Source organism: Poecilia reticulata, unplaced genomic scaffold (genome assembly GCF_000633615.1).
Source record: "Poecilia reticulata strain Guanapo unplaced genomic scaffold, Guppy_female_1.0+MT scaffold_125, whole genome shotgun sequence".
NCBI classification, from domain to species: Eukaryota; Metazoa; Chordata; class Actinopteri; order Cyprinodontiformes; family Poeciliidae; genus Poecilia; species Poecilia reticulata.
In genome coordinates, this window is record NW_007615013.1 from 814143 (window position 1) to 825419 (window position 11277).

Genomic DNA, 11277 nt, shown 5'->3' on the forward strand with positions numbered 1-11277 from the left:
AAAACACTAAAGGGTTAATAGAGGAGCCATGTTGGGATGTCTTCCTGGAGGCGGAGCCTCAGAAAGAACAGCAGCTTCTTAAAGAGACAGAGGCTTTAATTAAAAAGTCATTAGAAAAGATCTGAAAGCTTCAGAGCCACATGTGACTTTTACTAAACCAAAACCAAAATGTTTTTGATCATGAATGAAATAAAATATTTACATAAGTTCTTATGTAAAATCTGTTTTTAATATCTATAACAGCTTTTAACCAGTAACTTCAAACTGTTTATCCTCATTTTCATACCAAAACATTGTTTTCCTTTGTGAAAGAGAAACCATTTTGTTCTACAGTGATAACATAAATACATTTATTTTAATTTTGTTAGCTTTCAGAATAAAACATTTCATGTCAGAAAATCACTTTTAGTGGCTGAATTTGAGTTTTATTTTGTAGCATCGGGGGCAGAAGTGATTGTTTGAACGGAAGATGTTTCAAACTGGTTTAGGAATAAGACAGATTTACCTGTAGCTGCTGGAAAATGGCCTCCAGCCTGATGAGTCCGGACCTTCCAACATCTGGAAACAGACGCAGGTTAGAGGGCCGAATGCAAACATCTGACCTCTCAGTTGACCTACATGCTTGAACTAGACCAAATGTTCAACCTTCCAGTTCAACATCTTTATTTTTTTCATTCAGCCTCTTAGTTTTGATCAGACCTGGAAGAATGATGGAGGTTCTCACTTTCCCAGATGTTCAAATATTCTTTCTGCTGAAGAAACAGTTTGGAAAACGCTGAGCGTGTCCATTTTCAGAAGGTCAAGAAACGGACACAGCAGGAATCCTTCAGAAAGCTTCTCCTCCTCCACCAGCCACACGGACCAAACCGTCTGGTGGAGGATCTGACTGAACATGGAGGACTGAACATGGAGGACTGAACATGAAGGACTGAACAGGGAGGTCACACTAACCTTCAGGAAATGACTTTTTTTCCTGTGGCTAAACTTCAGGCTCGAAGTTTCTGAACTATTTTTGTTTTTGTAACATCTGGTGTGAATTTTATGAACCATTAGAAACATATTTACACCAGAACATCTTCTCCCTGCTGTGACGACAAGCTGCTCCTCTTTCTGAACCCAAGGAGGTTCCCAGATCTCCAAGCTGCTCCGTCCCCCCTCCCCCACATGCTGCTGCAGCAGGACTGCTGCCGCTCCGGCTGCATTTATCACCGTCTGGCATCGCTGTAATTTCAGTGTTCAGATGCAATCGCTCCCGACTCCCCTCAGGAGTAAACAATAACAAGCTCAAACACAAAAGACAAACAAGGTCTGCAGGACACACACACACACACACACACACACACACACACACACACACACACACACACACACACACACACACACAGCAACAATAATAAACACCCACCGTCTGCTTTCTGCACTGAAACATTTCATTTCTGCCTGCATCAACAAGGGAAACCTGATCTGAGCTAAACTTCAGCGTTAGCATCATTTTAGTTCCATTTGATCCGATTTGAAGTTTTATTTCATAACTTCTGTAAACGGCGCTTAACTTCCTGTTTGTTGTCAGACACTGCCACCTGGTGGAATCTATGAAAACAGCAACAGGGACCCGCCTGCCTTTAAATCACTTTGTAAAAAGTTTTAAATCAATGTTTAAACGCGTCCTAAAACCTCAGTAAAATCACAAAGCAGCTTGAAATGATTTCAACAATCTGGGGGTTTTTACCCAAATTCAGCCAAAACAAAGGAAACATCTCAAACTTTAAACGTTTAGTTTTTCTGTTAAAGACTTCATAAAAGACTTAAAGGTGGTGAAATATTATTTCTTCGTTTTAAAACAGAATCTAAACATTTAGGAGCTGAAATGAAGAGCAGTAAATCGAACAAGGATTTAAATTTGATGATTTCTGAATATTTGATGTTTTCAGTTTTCCAGCAGTTTGAGTGAGAAGTTTAGTTAAGTTTAGTTTAACTCACCTGGTCTGAGGATCCTCCTGATCATCTGATTGATTCCAGCAGCTGTGAGTTGAACGAGCTGCAGAACCTCAGGGGAACCAGGAAGACCCGGTCCAGAACTACCGGTCCAGTTCATAGACATAACATACTAGAACGTGTCTGTGGTTCTGGTCCAATTCAGAGTAAAAAGGACCAACTTTAAATCAGTTTATTCCTGAATGAAATTATTTCTATAGAATGAGTCGGAATGTTTGGATCCATGGCAGAATCCTGCAGACGCTGCAGTTTTCCAGGTTTTCCAGGTTTTCCAGACCATGACGGCACCAGCATGTTGGACATTCGTGGTTCTGGATTTTATATTTTTTACTTCTGTAACCATGACAAGACATTTTTTAACATCTGAACGACTCCGTCTCCAACTGTGCAGCTTTGAAGAGGGGCAGCAAAAGCAAAGGAGGTGGATTAGCAGAGCTGCTAACAGCTGATGGAGTCACTGTAGAAAATCAGCTCTGCTGCCTGGAAGTGCATCTGTTAGCGTGTTACAACAGTCTCCAGTCAGAGGCTTGATTGAATTTGCTGCATGCCTGACTGCTACTGGAGATCCGTCTGGCCCGCAGCATCACTACCAGAGTCTCTGGAGAAACGTGATCAGTTATGATGTGTAGAGTCTTTGGGATGAAGCGTTTCTGGTTAATGTGACCAAACGCTGACAGCAGATTGTCATTTTTTATTTTATGTGATTAATGTCAGGAAACGGATCCAGGTTCTGATTAGAGCTTTATTTTCTCCACATATTTTACAAACAGAGGCAGAAATCTTCATTTGACTCAAACAAACATCAAGTCTGCAGCGATGGAACAGAATCCACGGTCCGGTCCGGTCCAGAAATCACGGTCCGGTCCAGTTTATCTGCAGACAGAACAGAGCCGTCAGAACCAACCAGATTCTGAGCAGAAGCTACTTCCTACTGCTGCAGCTAACGCTAGCCTAGCATCACAGCGCTACGCCATGTTACCTCCTGTTAGTCCCTGAGCTCAGCAGGAGGAGGAGCAGAGAACAGTTAGACACGCAGGAGGAAGTGATGAAGAGGAAGTGATGAAGAGGAAGTGATGAAGAGGAGCATGAATGATGAAGAGGAGGAGGAAGTGATGGAGAGGAAGTGATGGAGAGAGCAGGAAGTGATGAAGAGAGCAGGAAGTGATGAAGAGTAGCAGGAAGTGATGAAGAGCAGACTTACAGGGCTGCAGCTCCAGAGATGATCTCAATCAGCTCCTTGGTGATGACGGCCTGCCGGGTCCGATTGAAGGTCAAGGTCAACTTATCGATCATCTCAGCTGGACCCAAACACAAAACATGGAGTCAGAGTGGAGACCGGACCGGACCGGACAACATTCCCTCCATCAGAGAAGATGGAGGACAGACATTGCTGAAGTTGCAGCATCACCTGACCCACACAGAAGCCAGACTTTTATTTTGAAGGGCCAACATCCTCTCCATGTTGTACCCAGGGTGTGCAGGCTGTGGGTCAGGCTGTGGGTCAGGCTGTGGGTCAGGCTGTGGGTCGGGCCTGGTTTGGCTCTCTGGACATAAAAACTTCCTCTGGATATTTTCCAGGTTTTTATGGAATAATTACATTTAGTTTCCACAACAGAATGATTCTAAAAGTACTAATCATTGTTATTGGTGTTATTTTTCTTGCTCTCAGGCTGGAAAATGTGTGTAAATATCAGTTCATTATGAGGAAAAAGTGAAATATTTAAACCTAATAATTAATCTTTCCTGTATTAAAAGAGATAAACACGTTTTCAGATGGGATGTTGGTGGAAACGGCTCTTTGGGTTGGAAATGTTAGACGTCGGGTCAGAACCAGTAGCAGCTGGAGAGAAACCCACTGGGATTCAAACCCTCAACCTTCCTGCTACAGGGAGGGAGGCGATGACGTCATTTCCTTTAAAATGTGGAATCTACTTTGGAAATCATCTAGTCTGTTTTATTTTGAAAGGTCGTAATAATCCTGTGAAAGATTTTTTTACTTGCCTCATCTATGACATATTTATGCTTTTATTTTGTAGTATATCTAACCTTTCTACTCAAAGCCCATATCAGTGTGGTTCAGCAGTGTGCTCAGCTTCCTCACGTCCTAGTTCAATCATTTCAGAGGTGTGTCCTTACAGGCGTTCTTGCTGGCGCTGTCCATGGCCGTCATCCTGGCGCTTTGCTCGCTGGTGGACGATTCCTTCAGCGCCAGATAGAGAACGTTCACCAGAGCAAACTCCTGGTAGTTCTTCAGGACGTCGGCGTCGATGTCGTCATAGATCCCCAGGTTCTCTGTCAGGAGGCCAGAGGCACCAGAACCCATCAGAACCCAATCAAACAGAATCAGAACCCAGCAGAACCCAATCAAACAGAATCAGAACCCAACAGAACCCAAACAAACAGAAATAGAACCCATCAGAACCCAATCAGAACCCAACAGAACCCAATCAGAACCAATCAGAACCCAATCAAACAGAATCAGAACCCAGCAGAACCCATCAGAACCCAATCAAACAGAATCAGAACCCAGCAGAACCCAAACAAACAGAAATAGAACCCAATCAGAACCCAAACAGGACCCAACAGAACAAAAACACAGCCAATCAGAACCCAGCAGAATCCAAACAAACAGAAACAGAACCCAATCAGAACCCAGAACCCAAACAGAACCCTATCAGAACCCCTTCAGCACCAGGACCAGTAGGCAGAACGCGGGCCGGTACCTGAGGAAGCCACCGTGTCGATGGAGAACACGGGTTTCTTATCCGTCTTGTAGGAGATAACGGACCTGCAGGAGCAGAACAGGTTCTGGTTGGAAACGTTGATCAGTTATTGAAATAATCAGCAAACAATAACTGATAACTGGAGCAAACAGACAAATATTCACATCAGAATTAAGAGAAAAAAGTACAAAAAAACTCATCAAGTGGTTGTTTAGCTTCAGCAGGTTTGATTTACTGAAGGAGGCCATAAAATGTTTCTCATTAATATTTAAATAATCATCTTAGTGTATTTCTAACATCACATAAAAATTCTGTAAAATGTGGACAATTTCATCCATTAATCAGAATTAATCACCAACAGACAATAAACTGTAGCTGTAATTATGATAAACGATAATATTGTTGTTTTGACATCACTTCCTGTAATATATCCAGAAAAGACATAATAATGAAAGTTTGTCCTCTCGAAGACAATAAACTGTAATTTTTTATAGAATATGAAAAACTGGAAGACATTTTAAATATCCAGAATAAAAACACAACAATCAAAACCAAACAACAGAAACCAAAAATAAAACGGACTACGAAATGTGTCTAAAGAAAAATACCTTTCACAAATATTAATCACAAGAACAGGAGTTATGGATCTCAATTTAATGCACCATCTGATTTAATGGTTTAATTTGCGGCTAGCGGCAGGCTAGCGGCTAGCAGCAGGCTAGCAGCAGGCTAGCGGCTAGCAGCAGGCTAGCAGCAGGCTAGCGGCTAGCAGCAGGCTAGCAGCAGGCGTTCTGGGCCGGGTCGGTACCTGAATCTGTTGAAGATGATGGATCCCTGGTCGAACTCGTACCCAGAGTCCAGCAGCTCGGCCGCGATCTCAGAGGCGTCGCCGAAGTTGGGCGGCTTACGGCCGACTTCTTTACAGTTCAGCAGGATGTGCTTCCCATGAGTTCTGACGAAGAGAAGGTCGGGCAGAGGTCAGGCAGAGGCCCATCAGAACCTCCAGGCCCGGTTCTGCAGCATCTCTCACCTGTACAGCAGGCCCCTCAACTTGTCTCCCACATTGATCACCATCACCTCCTTGCCGGCGCCGGTCAGGTTGGCGATCTCGTTCTTGATGGTCTTGGCCACGCCGGAGTGGATGGCGCCGCAGAGGCCGCGGTCAGAGGTCACGCCTACGATCAGGTGCTTGGAGGCCTTGTCCTCGGGGGCCTTGATGTCGGCCTTCTCGTACAGAGCTGCAGGAGCAGAGGAAGAAACGCTGAGTCTGAGGCAGAGTGCGTTTGGACCGGAACCGGGTTAAGATGGCGTACCGAGAGCGCCGGTGCCGTAGACCCGGGCCGGCTTCAGCTGCCGCTCAGCACGAGCGTACTTGGCGGCGGCCACCATCTTCATGGACTTGGTGATTTTCTGGATGTTCTTGATGGACTTCAAACGAATGGTGACTAAAAAAAACAGTCAGTCAGATCCGTCACCATGACAACAAGTTTGATGTGATAATTAATAACTAGATCTGCAGTTTAAAATCGATATTATTTTTAATCAACATAAAATATGTACATTAAAGTAAGTTCTGTTTATGAATTTGTCGGCTCCAGAAACTAAACATCAGTCCAACTGCAGCAGAAACGAACATCAAGTCTTGACATTTATGAATTTTAATATAAAAACCTGAATATTCAACAGCCTCCAATCCAAAGATGATAAACAGCTAGCCTGAGGTGGCTAGCTGTGTTAGCACAGAGAGGAAAATAACTTTATTAACAAACTGATGGATGTAGCTAGCGGGACGCAGAGGAAAGGAATCTAGAAAAGCAGCAATTTGATCAGCAAAAATGCAAAGTGCCTTCAAAATGCAGCTTTTGTAGGAAAGTATTTATTTTATTTATTTATTTTAATTACAGGCTAGAAGGATTCAACCACTTCCAAGTCAAACTTCAGGAAAACAGAATTTAATATGAAATATACATAACTCAAAGAACACAAATTGTTCCTTTTTAATCATCTGTCAAAATGAAAATCAATCCACAATAGTCATGATATAAAGTTTAATAACTTCAATGTAAAAATAAAAAGAATCCCATTTGCAAATCAAATTTGGGGATTACTTACTGTCCTTCAGGGTAGCCATGTTCCTGACCTGCCCACTGTGGAAACAAACACCGTCAACAGTTATTGTTTAGCAAGTATAACATGATAATGAGCTCATGATGATGTTAACACGACGTAAAAGTGGCTGTTTAAGTTTGAACGTTCAGGACGACAGCTTTAGCATTAGCCTCGGTTCCATTCATTAGCTGCGGCCTACAGGTTAGCGCGTCCTTCCGCTCAATAACTCCCCGTTTCACGCTCCTTCCAACCCGGATTGACTTCAGCCTCATGTCCGCTTCAACGCCACACATAGAGCAGGAAAAAATAAAGCCATTGGTGGACTTAAACAGGCTCACCATTGTGGGGAGAACACCAACGCGCTGGTCCTGGCGAACATCCTTACCGCTATGAAGGTCAGACAGGCAGGACTGCGCATGTGCAAAGTCGAATCAAGATGGACTAACGCTGCCTTCAGAGGCAGATGAAAATGTTGGTAAAATTAACTTTAACACTGTGGCGCTTGTGAGTGAAACACTCTTTTTTAAATTAAGTTAAATATTTACTCAGTTTCCATCATAAAATGATTATCATTAAGAAATCTGGCATAAGGAAGTGGAAGAAAATAACGGTTATTATTTATTTTAATTTTATTATTTTTTATGACCATTATCCATATTACGCCACACAAGGTCAACAAAGTGACTTTTTCATTCGATTCAAAATACTTTAAGTGTAGTGCCAACTGGTTTGGGTTTCTGTGAATCTAATTTAACATTCTTACCATTTACACATGCTGATAAATTCCTGAGCTTATGAATGCGGCACCAGTAGTCTCGCGAGTTTTCCAGTTCTTCGAGAGGTAATGGCGGCTAGCTTCCTGTGTTGTAGCGTTGTTGTCCTGTTTTCAGCAGTGTAACGTCAGTTTTTGGGTCGTTTGAAAGGTGGTCGCCATGGGAAAAGCTGATTTTCTGTCCCCCAAGGCGATTAGCAACCGAATCAAGTCCAAAGGTCTCCAGAAGCTGAGATGGTACTGCCAGATGTGTCAGAAACAGTGTCGAGACGAGGTGAGAGTTTAATTAGCTCCATAGGAGTTGGTGTGTGATGCGTTCACTGCTAGCTGCTGCTGCTGTGACTTTAAACATAAACTGTTCTGTTTGTGAGACAGAATGGCTTCAAGTGTCACTGCATGTCCGAGTCCCACCAGAGGCAGCTGCTGCTGGCCTCGGAGAACCCCACCAAGTTCATGGACTACTTCTCAGAGTGAGTCCGTCACCATGGCAACGCCGCAGCATCTGCTGCTGCAGGTCTGTTTAACGGTGTCGTTTCTCTCCAGTGAGTTCAAAAGTGACTTCCTGGAGCTGCTCAGAAGACGCTTCGGTGAGAAACTCACAGATGTTCTCAGAGATACCAAAGTGTTTGTGATTGGTCCGTTCTTACTGTTCTGATTGGTCCGTTCTGCCGGTCCTCTGGTTTACAGGAACCAAGAGAGTCCACAACAACATTGTCTACAACGAGTACATCAGCCACAGAGAACACGTCCACATGAACTCCACCCAGTGGGAAACCCTCACCGACTTCACCAAGTGGCTCGGCAGGAAAGGTAACCGGTTCCTGCTTTGGTTCCGGGTCCGTCCGGCTCCATGTCCCACTAACCTGTTTGGGTCGTCGGCAGGTTTGTGTAAAGTAGACGAGACTCCTAAGGGTTGGTACATCCAGTACGTGGACCGCGACCCGGAAACCATCCGGCGCCAGGAGGAGCAGGCCAGGAAGAAGAAGCAGGAACTGGACGACGAGGAGAGGAGCGCCAAGTTCATCCAGGAGCAGGTCCGAAGAGGGATGGATGGGAAGGAAGTCGAGGTGAGTTCTGACCGGCACCAACCCGATTGGATGAACAGAACCAAAGCTGCGGAGTTCATCCTTCCCTCCTCTGTTTCCCCTGCAGGCCCAGCCCGTTTACACAGAACTCAAACGTGAGAGTGAAGAAGAGAAAGGTTGGTGTTTGTTCTGCAAGGCGATCCGGGCCTGAACCGGGCCTCAGACAGAACCTGATGAATTCCTGCTTTTCTCTTCCAGTTGCTTTCAACCTGAGCGCTCCGGTGGCAAGCTCGTCCAGGTCCAGGTACTGATGCCCCACTGAGCCGTCATGGCTGCCTTTGCCCAGCTTCCTGTCCTCTAACCCGCCCTTTGACCTCTTCCAGCTCGGTTCTGGGTGCCAGTTCGGTTCTGGGCGCTCTGAAAGCTCCAGCAACCTCAGCCTCGGTCAAACGGAAAGAAGCGCCGTCTGGTTCTGATTCCAGAGGGGAGAAGAAGAAGAAATCGGCTCTGGAGGAGATCATGGAGGTTCTGGTGGTTTGTTTGGTTTCCACTGATGATGATGATGATGAAGGTTCTGATCATGTTCTCTGCAGATAGAGGAGAAGAAGAAGAAGAAACAGTCCTCGGCGGTCAGGACGGATTACTGGCTGCAGCCCAACATCGTCATCAAGATCGTCACCAAGAAGCTGGGAGAGAAGTACCACAAGAAGAAGGCCGTCGTCATGGTAACAGCTGGGCGATGGATCAGTTTTATCGATTAATTGAAGTCTTTGGTTTTTACAGAATCTGGATTTTTTTCCCCACCTTTTCTCTCCTCTGGTTCCCACAGATCACAGTGATGTCACGGCAGCCATCTTGGTTGACAAGCTGTTTATTTAGTTTACGGCGAATATTAGGACCATACTACAAATTTTTTCCATTATGAGAATAAAGTCTAAAAGTAGTAATTTCACTATAACTCTTACACAAAGAACATTAAAATGAGGAATGTTTATCATCTGTGAAGTTATATTTGGTTTTACAGAGAAGGAAATAACACTTTCAACACTTCAGCATCTTTATTCTCAGTAGCAGAACTTTGAAATGAATTCAGTCGTTTGTCGTTTCAAAGAAAGAACCAGACAGTTGCAGCAATCACATTTTTAAGTACTTTTAAGACTTTCCTCTGGTAAAAGTTGTCTTAATTCTGCTAACATAACTATATCCTCATAATTAAAAACACTCAAATTCTCTGCTGTAAACGGACACTGAAATAAAAGAAACTTTTTAGACATTTTCATTTGAAACTTCATTTTCAGAAAACGAGAAAAACTAAATTAAAATCTGATCTTGTCTGAAATAAATGTAGACTTTCTTTCAGAGCTGTTGTGGTTTGATTCCTGCGGCTCTCGTCCGTCTGCAGGAGGTGAAGGAGAAATACGGCGCCGTGGTGAAGCTGATCGACTCCGGGGACAAACTGAAGCTGGACCAGAACCACCTGGAGACGGTCATCCCCGCTCCAGGTCAGCCGCCGCCTCCAGCCCAGCAGGTTCTGCTCTAATGATTCCAGGTTCTGACGTCTGGCCTCCTGCAGGGAAACGGGTTCTGATCCTGAACGGGCCGTACCGGGACACCGAGGCGCTGCTGGAGGGGATCGACGAGAAGAAGTTCAGCGCCACGCTAACCCTGGACTCTGTAGGTTCTCCTCTTCCTCACCCAGAGATGGATCATGGTCACGAGTTTCATAAACAATAGATCAATATTATATATCGCTACAGGCACATGATCAATATCTGAAGATAATACGTCTGATAGAATATCCAATAATTTCACTGAACTCTGATCCAGAACTAAGAAAGGTTGGTGGGATCAACTAACTCACTCCCTGGTTACCTAGCAACTAATTTTTTGGTTGCCTAGCAACAGCCTGTAGAGTGACTTTAGCAGCAGCAGATTAAAAAATAGAAAATATTTCAATCTCCAGAGATTATGACCTAAATTGTCTCCTCATCTGTTGTTACACCATCTGATCTCGAAGTTCTGTTTTCTTTAATCATCTGAAATCGTGGATTATTATGATAAATATTATGATTTTTTAAAGGTTAAACGTTTGTGCTGTGTCCCCAGGGGCCACAGAGAGGGGACATGGTGGACATCGCCTATGAAGACTTTTCCAAACTGGCCTGAACCGGAACGCTCGTCATGCTGCGGGACTCTACCGTGTCAGAGTTTATTCCCAGATCTGTACAGAAACAATCAGGAACAAATGTTTGGTGGAATTATTTTTATTTTTTAACATTAATGGTTGAAAATGTGCATTTTGTTCTAATAAAGTCGGTAAGTTTCTCTGTGTGTTTTGTGGAAAATGATTAGAAATGAGAGTGGTGGAGAAACTGATTAGACCGTCTGAAGGAAGCTGTTCAGATCCGGCATTATGTAGTCGCCATAGCGACCGTCGATGAAGCCTTTGCCGCTGTTGTGGACGAACCAGCAGTAGACGTTGGAGCCGCGCTTCCTGTCACGTCTGAAGTCCTTCTGCCAGCCTCTGAAACACACAGCAACACACACAGTAACACAGCAACACACAGAGTAACACAACAACACACACAGTAACACAGCAACACACAGAGTAACACAGCAACACACACAGTGTAACACAGCAACACACACAGTG

At 44.2% G+C, this 11277-nt stretch overlaps 3 protein-coding genes across 5 annotated transcripts in view; 1 reads left to right on the forward strand and 2 right to left on the reverse strand.

The window, feature by feature from the left end:
- Positions 1–2717: 2717 nt before the first annotated feature.
- Positions 2718–7269, reverse strand: atp5f1c (ATP synthase F1 subunit gamma). 3 transcript variants are annotated; one of them, XM_008401625.2, is made up of 10 exons: positions 7166–7269; positions 6831–6865; positions 6032–6163; positions 5749–5956; positions 5527–5670; positions 4719–4783; positions 4132–4287; positions 3197–3293; positions 2975–2987; positions 2718–2868 (listed from the first exon to the last, which is right to left on the reverse strand). In XM_008401625.2, the coding sequence occupies exons 1-9, from the start codon at positions 7243–7245 to the stop codon at positions 2981–2983; spliced, it is 924 nt and encodes a 307-aa protein (XP_008399847.1). In that variant the 5' UTR covers positions 7246–7269; the 3' UTR covers positions 2718–2868; positions 2975–2980. The 3 variants fall into 3 exon arrangements, with proteins under 3 accessions (XP_008399847.1, XP_008399848.2, XP_008399849.2); XM_008401626.2 differs by lacking the exon at positions 2975–2987 and having other exon boundaries at positions 7166–7241; XM_008401627.2 differs by lacking the exons at positions 2718–2868; positions 2975–2987 and having other exon boundaries at positions 3193–3293; positions 7166–7241.
- Positions 7270–7647: 378 nt separating this feature from the next.
- kin (Kin17 DNA and RNA binding protein) lies at positions 7648–10949 on the forward strand. Its single transcript, XM_008401629.2, has 12 exons — positions 7648–7873; positions 7975–8069; positions 8143–8186; positions 8287–8409; positions 8482–8666; positions 8752–8800; positions 8883–8928; positions 9008–9149; positions 9218–9349; positions 10027–10126; positions 10198–10298; positions 10731–10949. Exons 1-12 carry the CDS (start codon positions 7760–7762, stop codon positions 10788–10790), a joined length of 1191 nt encoding a protein of 396 aa, XP_008399851.1. The 5' UTR covers positions 7648–7759; the 3' UTR covers positions 10791–10949.
- A 28-nt stretch (positions 10950–10977) lies between these two features.
- The window catches only part of itih2 (inter-alpha-trypsin inhibitor heavy chain 2), an 18513-nt gene continuing 18213 nt past the window's right edge, over positions 10978–11277 (reverse strand). Inside the window, exon 20 of the mRNA XM_008401628.2 lies at positions 10978–11148. Within this exon, the coding sequence (XP_008399850.1) occupies positions 11001–11148 (148 nt within the window). The 3' untranslated portion in view covers positions 10978–11000. The remainder of the gene's footprint in view (positions 11149–11277) is intronic.